Here is a 16,519-nt window from a genome sequence, read left to right as displayed (position 1 = left end):
CATTCCGAAGTAAGCTTCCTTCCTCTTTCCCTTTTCTGGAACATTCTAGAATTTACTGTAGAGGTTTTTGTACGTTTATTGATCTTTTTACCTCTTATCTACCATTTGTCTGTTCATCTTCCTATTACATATATAATCTACTTTCTATTATGAGCTATTTGAATACGTAGAATTGTGTTCAGACTAGATTTTTGCACAATAGCCAATGTAGTCAAGTTTCAACATTTTACTGTGTTGAATTTAGATATTTTTAAAGAATTTAAATGTTATTGAAAATGTTATAGCTTCCCATATTCTCATCCTCTGCTTTGCATCTTAGTGGAAACTCTGGCTTGAATTAAGTGCTTAACTTCACCAGAAATTTTTATGTTTACTACTTACATATGAATATTTACATATGAGTGTAAATATTCATAAGCAGTATCATTTGCTGTTTTAAACTTGATAAATATTGTAAAATTCTGTTTGCATTCCTGAAATGTTTGAGTTCCTTTCCTTTGAAGTTATGTTTCTGAGACCTTTCTGTTGATACACTCAGCACATCTTATTTAAACGCCTGTATCCATTCTGAGACAGAATTTCAATTTATGTGTTCTGCTTGACGTGAGCATCTAGATTGTTCCTTCCTTGTTCTTATAATTAATCCTGCAGTATACATTCTTGACAATATCTACCAATCATTCCCCCACACGGAGAAAGTTTCCCCAAGTTATATATGACTGGAAGAAATTTGATTCTTAGATTATGTGCATTTTCATCCTTGAACACTACCTAATCATTCTTCAGGATGTGTGTTAAAACCAATGTATACTAGCATATCTGTATAAGCTTCTGTATTCCTGAACGGACACTTTATTTATAACTGTCTTCTGGGTTTCTCAATGAATTATGCCATGCAATACGAGTAGCAGGTGGTCTGACAGAGGCTCCCCATTCCCAACTTAATAATTCACTCTTGATTCTTCTTGCTAGAGAATATGCAAACATCTTTGTGTTTCAGTCACCACTTCATTTTCTTAGTCATTACCCTTGTGTTTTATTCACAGCAGTGATTTGTGTCTGATGTAGGACCTGGAATTCTGTTACATAGAAAAGTTCCCTTCCACCTCAATTCAGCTTAGAGGCTAAAATTCTAACCCTGAGTTGATGCTATTATGAAGTAGGAAACTCTGGGAAGTGGTTAACAAAGTATAGAGTCCTGAAAACTGAATGTGGGCCTTTTAAAAAGTAGACCAAAGGGTTTGTTTGCCTCTTCCATCACATGACAACACAATGGGGAGGCAAAGTGGCCCTGGCCAGCCACAGAAATTACCAGTACCTTGAATATCATGAACACCCCCACACACACACACACAACCACTGACGAAAACCTGCTGATGCTGACAAGCTACCTCATTTACGGTAGCTTGTTACATAGAGACTATGCCAAAGGTCTTACAAATTAGTTGTTACTATTAACTCCTTTGAAGTTTTTTAGGACCACCACAAAAACTTATAGTTTTCCACATAGTATCTCTAGATGTTTGTGGAAATATTGTACTATCATATACTTGCAAAATAAAATGTAATTTCTGAGTATGCCAAGTTGGAAACAAATCTGAGAAGCTATAATAAAGCCTCATCTTAACTTCTTTAAAAAATTATACTAATATATATCCATATTGACTCATAGAGGAATAGTTTAAACTTTAACTTAGGAGATAGCAGTTACTTCTGGTAATTTTACTACCCTCAAAAAACAATCTAAATTATATCACAATAAAGCTTACATAGCTGTGTCAAATGGGAGAGATGTTTTTTGTTGTTTCACAAATGAAATTATTACATACTTACAATAAAAAATATCTATTGAAAACCTTTAGGAATATCTTATTTTATTTTGTTTAGTTCAATTTACTATAGAAAATTTGCTTGCCATATTTAAAGTTAAAACAAAAGAAAATTTTCATACATACAACACTGTTTATAATAATAGAACAAACACTGAAGCTCATGTTTTATTATAATACAAACAAAATATACATTTAACAATTTTAATTATGTTATACTACAAGACTACATTTTTTAAAAGTAGAATGATTTATCATTGATTGCTACCAATGAAAATGCTAGAATTAAAATTAACTGTGGATTCTGACAAGTTTTTTTTTTCTTTCCCCAAATGTTATGTTTAAACTTTTCACAAATAATTTACATCACAGAGTAATTAAGCAAGAGTTACAAAACCTGTGCATTCTTCTGTACCTAAATTTTTGATTTTCAGAATCTTGGAATTTTAAATCTTATGCCTTTTTAACCTCACATACAAAGTGAAAATTGTAATATTGTGACCATACACTATGAGAAAATATATATTTCTATTAAAAAAAAAAACCCATGCCCCCACCCAAAGGCTTTTCAGTTAAAACGCACTGTGACAAATGAGACACTAAAAATGTGAGAAATGTGGCTACCAATGTCATTCTGAAGAGAGGGGACTCCTGGTTTCACTCATTTGTCCAGTGAAATGTGAGAGACACACCTTAGATATATGTTGTTGTTTTTTTTTTTTAATCAATGTTTCCTGAAGGTCTCATTTAATTTAATTTTATTTTTTCATGTGAATGAAATGACACTAGGTGTCCTGGGAACTCAGGCTTGGTTGTTATTCCAGCAAGCAGTCCCTCTTGCTACCTTCTAACTGAAGCCTTTGAGTAGGAATAGCATGTAATAATATACGAAGAGTCAAGTTATAGAGCAAAGGAAAGCTCCAAATATGTGACCACATCATGGCGGCATTGTGTGAGGAAGTCTTCCTTTGAACAAAGATGCTGGAATTTGAATGATACTTGGAGACTTGTTGTGGCTTCTGCAAATTACTCATTTTTCCTATGACTACTTAGCATTTTTTAAATAGTTTGACTGTGTCTTCTGAAATGTTTACTCAATCATGTGAATGGTGGTATTTTGAGTTCACTGGGAAAGAAAAAAAGAAGAATTTTACATAAATTGATTATTTAGGTTATCCATTTCTAAACAAACTCTTAAAATTCCCAATAAATTAAATGCAAATGAATGCAGATGGGCACAATGCCATTTAGCAGCACAAATGACTGGAATAACAATTCAGCAAAAAGCACACAAGAAAGTTAAAGATGTATATTGAAGACTAAAATATATCTATATATAAATGAATAGGTATTTTAGAATCTCTTCTGAGAGATCTGGTGTTTTTGAATATTTGAAACTTTGAGCAATATTCTGCTTTTTCTTTATTTCAGTGCAGAGTCTGCTCATCTTCAGTGCTAAGGAGATAAATACTGCATTTGCCAATAAAGAGTATTCACACTTTTCTAAGTGTTCTGAACAAGTCATAAAGTGTAGATTAGGTATAATTTGTATTTTAAAATACATGTAAACCTTAGTCCACACTTTTATTACGAAACCTTATTTTACTAATAGTTTTTATAATATATTTTATTCATCATTAGTAGTTTTATATCCAAAACAGCCAGAATTTTATTTAAACCTAGGACATAAAATTGATTTACAGAATGTTTATAGAAAAAAATTACATTTGAACTAAGTAATTAGAAAATGGTTTAGACATTCTTATCTAGATAAAATTAATGTTCAGAAGTCAATACAAACATAGAACCTTGTGTAAGTTTTCAACACCATCCATATTTGAGTATTACTTTTTGAAACACAGCTATTTGAAAGTATTTTTTAAGTGAAGCATGCCTCCTCTGACTTGCTTTGAGTTTACTGCAAGTCTGTGAGTTTGCACACAGATGAGGCCCCTGTGTGTCCAACCATGACACAAGTATTTGTATGTATTTCTTCTGGAGATGCAATTCATTCTGGTTCACTTATTAAAATAGTTCCTTCACTTTTCCTTCTCCTTAGGGTGAAGCATCTACAATTATTCATTATTGTGCTAGGCCCCCACAGATGAGTGTGATGCCTTTGAGACAGGTCCCCAATGCAGATGAAATGAATGTAAGATCCTGATGCTATGCAGAATGAAGAGATTGACTCTGTAACATTGCTCTTTAATCACACAGTCTTCACACAGGCTACTTTCAGAGCGTGTAGAATGCATGAGAAACAAGCAACGTCTGTTGGTTTTCTAAAAAGCTGCATTCTTTGTGAGGAAGTGACTAATTGTTCATTTCACACTATAAAGAGTGTGAAAGGGGCCCAGCAGAGGAAGGCTGGGGGCTTTGTGCTGGAGGAAGGAAAGGTGAGTTCTGCGGAGACCAGCAGGGAAGTACTGTTCAGAGGGAAAGCGCAATTTGAAACATGCTAAGAAAACACAAGTGGTACTTATGTTAATGCTGTTTGTTTTCTCTCCCAGTGGCAGACTTACTTTTTGTAAAACTGCTAAAGCAATGCTGCTTGAACTACAATATATCACCTTGGAAATTCAGAAAATTTGTGTAAAGAAAAAGATGTCAAAGAGTTAATTTAACCCTTCCCGTCATCGTCATCAAAAGTTTGCACTTAGCTATTCATTCAACAAATATATAGCCCCACTCCCCACCTTGGTCATCTACTTAATTATCTCTGTATGTATTACATATTGTTTTCTCCTGTTCACTCAACTATAATCAAATAAAGATGTAAATGCAAACAATATACAGAATGTGATAAATACTTAGAAAAAAGAGAACAAAGAAGTACATCAGTTATAAATAAAATACTGCCATCCCATAATTTTTTTACAAATTTTACTTTCACGTGAGCTTTTGCTAACGGTTTGTTCTATCTGGATTGTTTTTGACTGATACATTACAAGTTAGGAGATAGTTATGCTCCAGTGGAAACAGTTCCCTTACATTCTATCTAGTTTGTGCGTGGTCCCCTTCCTTCTCATGCAATACAAGTTTTCCCCTGAATTCATGGCTGTCCTTCTGCCCGTCTCCTAAGTCCCATCTGAGAGACGGTACACATCATACCACTCTCACTATATCAAAATATTTCCCCATGTTATTAAAACAGGAATTGTTCATTCTGTATTCTAGAACACACCATTAAGCAGCAGGTTCTATCTGTGAACCCATTTCTCTTGACCAATCACAAGGAACCTTGTTGGGATCCTTAACACCCTCTCATAAAATCACTTTGAAGTGCACTAGATGTAGCCTGTGGCCTGAAAGAAGGCATACACATTTCTAAATTCTCATACCTGGCTCTAAGTGTGGATTGATGGCTCCTTGAGAAAGTTCCTATTATTAACATAAGCTGTTTTGATTTGTGCTTCTCCTCGAATCCCTACAAGGTCACCAGTTCTAGAAAGAAATGACTTACTGCTTATAAGAATACAGACAACTGCATGATAAACTCCATGTGTAATGGACATGCTCGGGGGGGGGGGGGGGAAGCACCTTCCATTGGACCTGGAGATGTTAATGTAGCTTACTTCTATATGTGACATTAAATTCAAAACATAAAACATTTATAAATGTAAGGCTCCTATTTTGAGGACAGTTCTTGACTTTCCTGATACAAGTTTTGCTCTCAAAAGCTGGTTTAGATGAATTCGTATTTACCATAGGCAGTCTTACTCAGTATATCAATCTGTGCCTTAATGAGATTCCATGGAAGGCATGTGTGAATTGCCATGAGGGATGTACAAACCAAGACAGTATTTTGCAGGCAGGTAAATAATTTCCTCTTTAAATTAAATAGAAAACTCTGTAGCCACAGATCTATGGGGCTCATCCAGGTCTCTGTGATGTCGTCGATTCCGTTTCTTCTTTATTTCCTGCATGTGCTTCCACTTTGGGCCTCCCTTGTTGCGCTGTCTCCGCTTCTCCCTGTACCACATCTGTTCGCAGTACTGGTCCAGGCTGAAGTTTGGGCTGCTAAGGATTTGGATGTAGTCTTTGTATCTCAACCGTGACTCAGCCAATAGATCCTTGACCTGCCCCTCCTGGTGCTCTGCCCTCTGGGTATTTTCCATCTGTTCATTCTCAATGACATTCAAAGTCAGCTTCACTACGGTGTGGATGAAAGTGTGCTCCTGTGCTTTGCAGTAATACATCCCAGAGTCCTTCTTCTGCAGACTTCGAATCAGTAGCCCATAGTCCGTTTTGATGATCCTTTCATCAGGTTTCAACTGCAGGTTGAAAAAAAAATGTAGGTAATAAATTAGAAACAGAGAGCCACAAGCAAATGCAAACAGACCACATAGTTTTAGTTAGATGAACCTAAAAGATATATTCTTCAACTTTCTGTCATCAAACATAACATTGTCAGCCATAGCTGAAGATGGAAAAATAATCAGCTGAAGAAATAGTCCCCTGAATTCCCTACATTTGAATCTTATTAAGCCTAAATGAACTTTGAAACATATTTAGTTTTCCTCTCCAGTGTAGAAATAAGAATGAAATGCTGTGAGAAACAACGAAGCAAAAGTGAAGTTATCAAGCAGCCTGTGTGGATATTTCAGATGGAAGTCAATGGCCAAAGATCACGAAGAGTTTCCAGGGAAATTTACAAATAGCCACCGTTAAGAAGATGAACTCAGAGTGTGCAGTAGCTGCGATAGAGAGGAGACCAGTGATATTGGCTCTGCCTTCCACATCTCACCAAATCAATGATCTGCATATTCTGTGAGAACGAGCAGCTGAATTGGAAAAGCATGGCTAAGGCTCTGGACATCGGAGCTGTAACTGAGCAGGCCCCTACTGAGAAAGCTAGCATTGTTTAAAGCTAAATTCCCTGTCACCGTTGACTTGTACAAGTGATCCTTTGGACTGCCGCATGTGTGGAAATTTTTACCATAGCTGGGAAGACTCTGTCTAACACGGTAATGTGATTGAAAGTGTGAGAAAGGACAATGAGTAAAGTGAGCCTCCCCTGAAATGTGACGCTCACTCTTTGCAGCAGTGACATGGAGAGACAATTCAAGTGGTAAGTTTGCCTGGCTCACAAACGGAGCGAATAATGAGCTATCTTCCACATAGCAGGGGCATGTTTACCAACACAAGGGCCTTGCTTAGAGGTGGGGTGTTGCTGCGTGGCTAGGCCTGAAGCAGAACGGCAACACAACAAGGACACCTGGAAGACTGCCCAGCATACACATCTGTCCCGGAATTGGAGACTTCTCGCTGATGGAAATGAAAGGGGCATAAAGACAGCTAAATTAAATTTACTCACAGTGGGTGGACTCTACTTCACATTCTTATGTGAAAAGTATGTAGGAAAAAAATCTCTCTTATTCTGGAAATATGAGAAAAGGGAAAGAAACATCTTTGGCTACCAGCCCAGTTAACTAACAAGTATATGGCAAACCACCCTCGGTGCCAGAGAAGTGCAGCTGGCGGGGGACCAGTTGAGGCCAAAGGCAGGTCACAGCTCAGATCCCTGGTTAATGAGGCCGAATGGTCTCCAGGCCTGCCTTGCTCTGCCCTGAGTCCACACCATCAGGCTTGGCTTGGTTGCTTGTTTTGTGTCCTTTCCTTAGACCATTTGTTGAGCTGGATGTGGTTTTTTTTTTCCTCCCACTGGCTACAGTCAAAAAGCCAAGGCATCTAAAATGCTATTGTAATACAAACTCACCTCAAATTAATTTATGTTCTCAAATCACAGGACCGCCCTGCCTAAAACAAACATGTATGTATACTTGTCAACTTCTAAAGGGACATTGTTGAACAAGAACAGCAGTCTCATACTTAACACAGAACATACATGCCTTCCTTTTAAATAACATTATTGTAATTGTTTAAAAACTATAAATACAGCTGATCTCAAACTATATATATATATATATATATATATATATATATATATATATATATATATATATATATATATATATATAAATTAGATGCTGGTTTCTTGTCTGATTGGCTCCTCCTATGATTGATTGAGCCTACCCAGTGTTCTCCCACCTATCAGTTCCTGAGTAGCACATGGTAAATTTGGAAGTTAAAATGTGAGGTATCAGCAGCATTATAGCTGCCGTGTTGTATGGAAGGTTTTATTTCTACAATTTCCTCAGTTCCCTTCATCAAAGACACCCAAGGCCATCAACATGACACGTGGCTGGCCGCAGTTCTAGTCCAGCTCTACATCTCACAGATACCTCTGAGTTCTGCATCTGCCTGTTGCTCAGGCTACATTCAATGTGTCCTTTAGACACGGTCACAGTTCCGGCTCGGTGCTTTCTCTTGTTTTCTTTAATCCTTAACAGGAAGAAATTATGACTGCAGCTTCATGTGCAATGGGCAACACCCCATCACAGCTTTGTCCTTCTCTTTCTGTATCCTGTTGATGATGCTCTGTCCTGAGGCCGAGTTTCCTTGCCTCCTTTTCATGTTAGCTAAATCCCCATGGGACTGTACATTACATAAACACCTGGCATTTCCTTCCTAGGACATGATCCTTCACTTTCTTTTTCCTTCCATGGAATACTTTATCTCTTCTTTGTTGTTGTTGTCTTTTTTTTCCAACAGTCATAAAATGTGCTTTCAAATTTTTTGAGCTACATGAGTTTACCTAAGGTCTATCAGGTTGTTTAATGAATTTTTGTTTATTTTTCCAAAAATTCAAAATATAGCTTTAGTGCAGTGGAATCTAATAAATCAAATTTTGATTTCACACATTTAGAGGATTCTTACAATTTACAGATAAAAATCTGTGACCCAGAAGTTAAGTAGTTGATTAACATTTGCCTACTTTCCATCATTTCTCTGTAATGCTTCCATTTTGTGCTGGGACAAGCACACCCTCAGCCTATGGCTCACAGTGAAGCAGCAGCAGAGACCACTGGGAAAGTCAAGCTCCTCTCAGAGAGATCATTTCTGGCCACTGATTCAAATTCATGCAGTTTTCTCCACTTTAGAAGTGCTAAAGCCAAGGCTTCCCTAAACTGAAGAACCCAAACCGTTCTTCAGTGGGAGCCAGCTATCCATTTGCCTAGTGTGACAATGATTACAAGCTTGGCATTGTTAAATGGAGCTCTTCAGTGAAAGGCGATTCATTTCAAATGAGACGAACAAAGAAATGATGAAAGTCATTTAGATACTAAAGAGCAGGTGAAGACGAGAGGTGCTTTATTCTTTATTAAGAGCAGCTGGAAGGCCTAAAGCATTCCTCATGCCTTAGAAGAAACTACAGCTTCAGGAATATTCCTTTCTCCAGAAAACAGAAAATATTACCAGAAGGGAATGGGTATCAAACAAGGAAAAACGCTCTCATCATGAAAAATATGAACATCTATAAACCTGCTGTATAAAATGTGTTGTATTTAAGGTTAAATACTGACTATTTTTCTAATTTAATATGGGAGGAAGCAAAAACACTATAAGAAAAAAATTATATGTGTATTTTAGGCTTTTCCAATTATGCTTGCATAATGCTACATAATGAAGCATTTATTAATATAACAAAAAAGCAATAATAATTTTTAGGCAAAAAGCAAAAGGAAAAAATATTACTAAAGTAACTCGTTCATTCTTTTAAGAAATGAAACTTATATATTTATATATAACTGTTAGAATAGTTGTTTATTTTGAATAATTGTAAACATAAAAATATAAATATAAATAGTTTGGAGATTATTATTGTGTGAGAAGTTTCTAAGCAGAATAGTTAGGAAAGTGTGTACTTAGAAATAGGTTGATTTGCCTATATTAAATACAACACTTTAGTAGAAAAATTAAAAACTGAAAGAAACAAAAGATATATAATTAAGTTACTTAGAATGTGTTACTATTACATTATTGATTTCTGTGAGCAAAGTATTTTTAAGTGAGTCTGCTACCACTACCCAAACGATGGAAACCTAACATATTCCCTACCTTCCCCCCAAAAAATGAGTGGAAACACACAGCTAAGAAATATGAGAACATTTGCTCACACATTCTGTTATTAAAGGAAGTAAATTTTAACACATTGTGTGTGTGTGTGGTTTCCAAATTGCTAAGTGTTTCTTAAATCTTATATACAGTAACACTTGTTCTGCAAGGAGCATCTGCCTCGATGGTGACAATGATGGGCAAGCAAATAGTATAGTGACCAATGTCTCCAGCATTTGTGTTTTCAGGAGTTTGTCCTAACTAAATAGAAAAGTAAATATTTAGATCTAAAGGGATTCCTTTTTATTATCAGAAAACATGAGCAACTTTAAGAGCTTCCATTGGTTACTGTGGACTCTGTTGGATGAAAGAGAGACAAAGGCGTGGTGTTTACCACCAACAGGAGGAAGCTCAAAAATCCTCCCAGGGCAATGAAGAGTACCGGAACTGAATAAACCCAAAATATCACTCATGCTTATCTGCACTAAGTGGTCTCACGGTTCTTTGTATGCTATTGCAAGTTTAAAACCATTTATTTGCTTTCATAACAAAAAGAACGAAAGGAAAACAGAGACCTACAGATGGAAAATGCAGATACTGGAAGATGCTTTTAAAACATTCAGCTCCACCCAGAAAAAAACAGTATGGCAAATGACATGAAGGATCACTTCTTTTCTTCGTTAAAATTATCCCCAAAGTTCAACAGAAGCTCGGGGACTGCCAATTAACTTGCTAGCTACAGCAAAAACACCATCAGTTTCAAGACCAGCGTTCTAAGAAAGTCAGCAGATAACTGACTCATGACCTCCGCAAAGCACCCAGCTGCGACGTGGCTCGGTGAGGAAATCGGCTCCTCCTGGTACAGAATAACCTGGTGACAGCAACTGTAGCCCAGGAGACCATGGTCCATCCCCGGGGCTTTTTATGAGCAAAGGAAAGATTCCAAGTGGCGACCTTAGAGTGAGGAACAGAAGGGCATCCTGCAGGGCAGCATGCTTCAAGTGCAGCCAGGATATTGCTCTGTTCCTCAGCTCAGGAAGCAGCACTGCGGGTCCTGGACAATGGGAAACTGCCCATTTGCAAAGCCAGATGAAAACACCAGTTGAAACATTGCAGGGAACATACTCTTCAGCAAAGTTCAATAAATGCATTATTTCTGCTCCATTGAAATTCATGGAGCATGGTACCATCATGATATGTGATATAGTGCTGTAAGGTACATTAAAACAACACATAGAAATTTCAGAAAAATGAAAAATCCAGGTATCTACAGTAGGAGGGATAAATACCTCAAGCAGTACTGTACTTTTCATTCTAAAGGTCAGGTTTAATTTGCAACGGAGGACAAATAACTCTCTAAGTAATTATATTTAATAAAAAGAAAAATGACACCCCATTAGCTATAAAATCTAAAAGTAGCTTCAACTCACATAAAATTAAATATAAAATGTAACTAAATTAAATATGCTTTTAAAATATAGACAGCATTCAATATTCTTGATATAGAATATTGGATAAATATTCTTGGATAAAGAGAAAAGGACTTTTATTTTGAAGTAGAATAATCATTACTATATCAGATAATAGTTCAATATAGATTAGAAAAATAGAAAGATAGGATAGACATAAAATAAATGTTGAATGTGTATATTCCCTGCCTAAGTTAGAATTTATGGTTAATGATGTCAAGGTTTATTGATATGTGACATCATAGAGAATAGAGTCAACAGGCACATGCAAATTTCCAGTTTCGTGTATTTATGTAGTAAAATTCAGTCAACAGAGAGAAAAGTGATGACTATTCTTTTATTTTTTCTGTTAATTTTTTTACCACAGACTTGTGATTGCAATATGTTCTGAATATTTGAGGGCAGTTATGTCAGGTCCACCAGGGCCTCAGGAGCATCCTTGAACTCTGAAAATATCTATTCTGAATTCTGCATGCAAACTTCCACTCACTAGTGTCTCTTATGTAATATGAGAACTGTAAATTCTAATAAAATATCATTGGATTCTTCAACATCTTTTATTTATGTATATATGTATGGCCATGAGTGTAAGCCAGGCCACAGAAGTCAGAGAGGGTTTTGGATGTTAGATCCCTTTAAATTGGAGTTGCAATCAGTTATGAGCCATCCAATGTGGGTACTAAGAACTGAATCTGGGCCCTGTGGAAGAGCTGCCAATTCTCTTAACCATTCAATCATCTCTCAAGCCCTTGTTCTTGCTTCTTTTTATTCATTAATAATAAACATAACAACAATCAATTCTACAATATAGCCTTTTCTTCATAATATTGACAATATTAATCTAATATTTCTGACTGCCTAAAATATTCTCATTAAATTCTGTAACATATATGACTTATCTATGTCATAAAATGTTCATAACATATTTCAATCTCAAGTCTATGTTAAGAAAATTAGCAGGAAAAAAGAATAAACATTACATTTCTCTCCATTTACTTAAGAATTAATACATAAAAAAACTGAAAATCTGCACATGTCCAAATACTTATCCAATTTCCTCTTATGATACAATATAATAGAAATAGATATTTCTGGAAAGATTTCATTTTGTGACCTAGATTAAACTCAATAGTACCTAAAATTTAGTGATGTTAATATAGTTATGAAAATATTGTGTTCTCATCTATAATCAGAAATTGTCTTGAAATTCTTTAAGAAATAGAATTTGAAAGAAAAAATTCATGTGACTATATTTAAAAAATATATACCAATGCTACGTTTGCATTGAATTGGTCTGTTCTTACCCCCAAACAATTGTAACCTCTGTTGTTAGCATAAACTCTACTTTCCTTTTATCTAACAGCGAGGAGAGTGCTCTGTGGCACTCAAGGCTGTGCAACTCGCAGAAGGAATAGCTTGACTTCAGTTTGACAACAGCATCCTAGCTGAAGCTCGCTTACCTCCTCACGATGTTCGTCTCCTGACCGTTGGATGTACCACTTAACAGAGGCTTGCTGGGATTTAGGCATACACTCCAGAAAGGTTGAATTAAATTCAATTCCGAAAATCACCTTTTCATCAGCTGTTTCATGACTAATGCCTAGAAAGCAAACATAGCTTTGGAGATTAACCTTGGCCTGATTTTAAAAGCAATGGGAAAATAGACTGATTGAGAACAGATGTCACCAGGGAAGAAACTTACACATTATTAAAGAGAAAGAAAATTCATGCTATAATACTGTTACCTGAGAATCAGTACTGTCCAACAGAGTGATGTTTAAACTACACCTGTATCATCATTTTAGGCTTTATTGCCATATTACAATTATGTTAAAGAAATAACAGTTTACAATATGTAACTCTTAATATTGTATCTCTTCATTAAATAACTTTCTATGTCTTTCAATGTTTTAAGGTCATACTGTTGTCAGTTTTGGAAGAATAATTTAGTGTTTATTGACTTATACATTTTTAAAATGTTTTCATTTTAATTTTATGTGTATTGGTGTTTTGCTTGCTTGCATGTATACATGCATACAATACCCACAGAGGCCAGAAGAAGGTGACACATCACTCAGAGCTGAAATTACAAATGGTTGTTAGTTGCTAAGTGAGTGCTGGGAATTTATCTAGAAGAGAAGCCAATGCATTTTACTGTTAAGTCATTCCCTTCGGACCCATCAGTTTATTTGAGAAGAGACAGAAGGACAGACAGACAGACAGACAGACAGACAGACACAGAGAGAGAGAGAGAGAGAGAGAGAGAGAGAGAGAGAGAGAGAGAGAGAGAGAGAGAGAATTAACCTAAATTGGTACACAGAGTTGAGCAGATAATATTTAGAAATTTTGATGTCTGCAATCAGGGAAACAAGGAGACTAGCCAAGCATGATGAGATTGTGTGACATGAGCAAGGTTGATGGTCTTACTGGGAATGGAGACCTTGTCTCTATTGTCTACCATTTTGGTTTTGGAGATACTCTTTACCTAACATGTATTTAGTATAAGTCAGTTAATAAGATTCTAAGGAGTAGGTTCTCAGATATTTTATTAATTCAGCTACCCTATCTAAAATACATTCTATCCAGAGTACTAAAAGGTTGTGTTCCATGTGGTATATAAAATCTGTAGTTCAAATTGATCAAGGAGACATAATGATGACTGCACAGCCTGGCTCAAACATGAACTTTTCCATCATGTATTCAGATATTCCATTCTACAAATAAACTAATTTAGTATTTCAGGCATCAGCAAAGGACTAAGGGTTATGAACCTAGGAGAATCCCAAAGTAAAGCACACATAACGACTAACATAAATATTGGAGAGAAAGGCAGAAAAGTTTTTAGATAGGATTGGTGGGAAGGTGTCTCTGAGGAATCGATGTATCAGTATAAAATGGCAGGGTGTGAAAGTTCATGAGTGTGAGTTCCTGAAAGACTACACACTGCTAGTTGCAGCAACACAAATAGACCCAAGAAGGACATGCTGGTCCCCTTTATCAAGGGAAAGCCAATGAGTGAACAGAAGGTGAGGGGGGTTACCAATGACCTGACACTAGAGAGTCTAACATGGTCTTATAGTCCAGGGTAAAGCTGTGGATTTTTCGCTAATTATCTAAGAATCCAGTAAAATGTTTCTAGTATGGCAACACCATAATCTGACTGGAGTTTAAAAAAAATTATTCAGAATATTGAGTTGATTATAGAATGACAAGGAGCCAATGTAGCTGCAGGGAAACTAGAGAAGAGGCTACTGAATAGAAACCATAGCTTCCTTGTCGCTGATGGCAAGAAGAAGAGGTGGAATTCGGCTTTAGAGTCAAGGATTATCAAGAGTTCAGTGATAAGACTGTGAAAGAAATGTGCCAATAAGATTACTAGCTGCCTCTCAGTTGGGCGAATGATGGCAGTGTTTACTATATGAGGTGGTCTGAAGAACCTGAAAACAACAATTCTCAGTCATTCACTGTAGATGCTAAATGGACATTCAAGCGCAGTGTTTGAGCAGGAAGGAATGTAAGCATTCATGCCTAACAGACAGGACAGGAAAGTTAGCTATGAATCTGAGAATCAAGGAGAATCTATTGCTACATGAAGGAAAAAACAAACATACAATGAGAAAATGGAAAAGAAAGTTGAGAAAACGCAGCAGGTGCAATCTGCAAGGTAAGAGGTCGACCAGAAGGACACAGTGCCACAGCAGTGTAAGTGTGCAGAATACTATCTCTCTGAGCACAAGTAGGCTGGATTTGTTGTGTCTGATGATTTTCTGATATTGATCAACTTCCATTATTGACTCAAGTTAACAAGGGTGTAGAGTAAGCTCACAAAACTTCCTAACTGGTAAGCGTGAGTCTAGAGAACAAAGTGTTTCAAAGAGGAAAGAGTTGCAGGTTATATAAAAATCAAAAATAAAAATTGTCTATTGGATTTGAAATGGAAGAAGTTGACAGTGTCCTCCATAGGAAGGGAATAGGCAGGAAGATGATTTAAGGAGATCTTGTGCAATGGTTTATAGCAGGAATGGGACTTGGTGAAGGGAGGCAATTACTGTGAGTGCCTGAGGGAATAACTGTACTTTCTTCACTTTCTTTATGGCACTTGTCGTCATCCAACATAGTGTTTCTTTTTCCTGTTTTATGTTTGTTCTTTTCCCTAACACACATGTGAATGTCCAGGAATGCATAGATAGTGTTCTGTTCATTAACACATCCTCACTATGTGTAAAGGACTGAATTCATACCCTGCAATGATGTTCACTAAACTTAACAATAGACATAACAGTGAATCACATTCACATTAGAATAAAAAGGCATACACCGTAGTCTGTACCAGAACACTTCCTTTGTAGAAGTATGAACTTAGGAGTTAAAAACACATACCGTGTTTTCCAATCAAGAAATGACTGCTGGCCCACCAGTTATTAACTATGAAGAATTAGGTCTTTTTTTGGTCAGTAACAATGTGATGAAAAAACATATTCTCCTTTCCTCACCCTCAGGAGTGGTGTGTGTGTGTGTGTGTGTGTGTGTGTGTGTGTGTGTGTGTGTGTGTGTGTGTGTGTGTGCGCATTCAGGAGGCAGAGAAGGAGGATCTCTGTGAGCTAAAGGTCAGCCTGGTTTACAAAGCTTATCAAGTCCCAGGGCAGCAGCACGCCAGGCTACATACACAGTGAGGCCCTGTATCCAAGAAGAAAAAAAAAGTATGTTGTGTGTGTGGGGGGGAGAGACACATGACAATAAATACAATCTCAAAGCTGTCTATAGTTTTTAAATTTTTCCCATTTTCAATTCACTTACCAAGCCTCCTTTCTACCATCCTACCTCTCCCCTATTCAGATTTTCAAGATCTTCTGTTTCGTGAATCTTTTCTGCTGATCAACATGGCCTTTAGCAATCTCTCCTTTTACTAAATTCCTATACTAGTAATTGTACTTTATGACATCTCCAAAGGGCATAAGCACTCTAAGGAATTTCTTTGTCTCACAGTATACTCTGATCTATTAAGTACATATGGAACTTACTTAATGCACATTTACTGCTTGAATGTATACAAGAATAAGTGAATGTAAATAAAGTTCAGACTACCTACATTTTTTTTTCTAATAAGCACCAAAATTTTTTATCAGACCCTCCTCTAAGGTCTTTGAGTTTCCTCAGGATTCTCAAATGGTTGGGGCTAAATCCTGTTTTGCCTCTAACAGAATCCTCAAACTTTACAAGGATGGATAAAGCACTAAAGAAGAAACATGCGGCCGGGAGGTG

At 36.5% G+C, this 16,519-nt stretch overlaps 1 protein-coding gene across 1 annotated transcript in view; it reads right to left on the bottom strand.

The window, feature by feature from the left end:
- Positions 1–1,853: 1,853 nt before the first annotated feature.
- Sema3d (semaphorin 3D) overlaps positions 1,854–16,519 on the bottom strand; it is a 191,657-nt gene continuing 176,991 nt past the window's right edge. Inside the window, exons 17-18 of the mRNA XM_042272919.2 lie at positions 12,718–12,857; positions 1,854–6,103 (exon numbers count right to left, since the gene is read on the bottom strand). Of these exons, the coding sequence (XP_042128853.1) occupies positions 5,666–6,103; positions 12,718–12,857 (578 nt within the window). The 3' untranslated portion in view covers positions 1,854–5,665. The remainder of the gene's footprint in view (positions 6,104–12,717; positions 12,858–16,519) is intronic.

Source organism: Peromyscus maniculatus, chromosome 3, assembly GCF_049852395.1.
Source record: "Peromyscus maniculatus bairdii isolate BWxNUB_F1_BW_parent chromosome 3, HU_Pman_BW_mat_3.1, whole genome shotgun sequence".
Taxonomy (NCBI): Eukaryota; Metazoa; Chordata; class Mammalia; order Rodentia; family Cricetidae; genus Peromyscus; species Peromyscus maniculatus.
The sequence above is the reverse complement of the archived record's forward strand: the minus strand, read 5'-3'. Positions and strand labels throughout refer to the sequence as shown.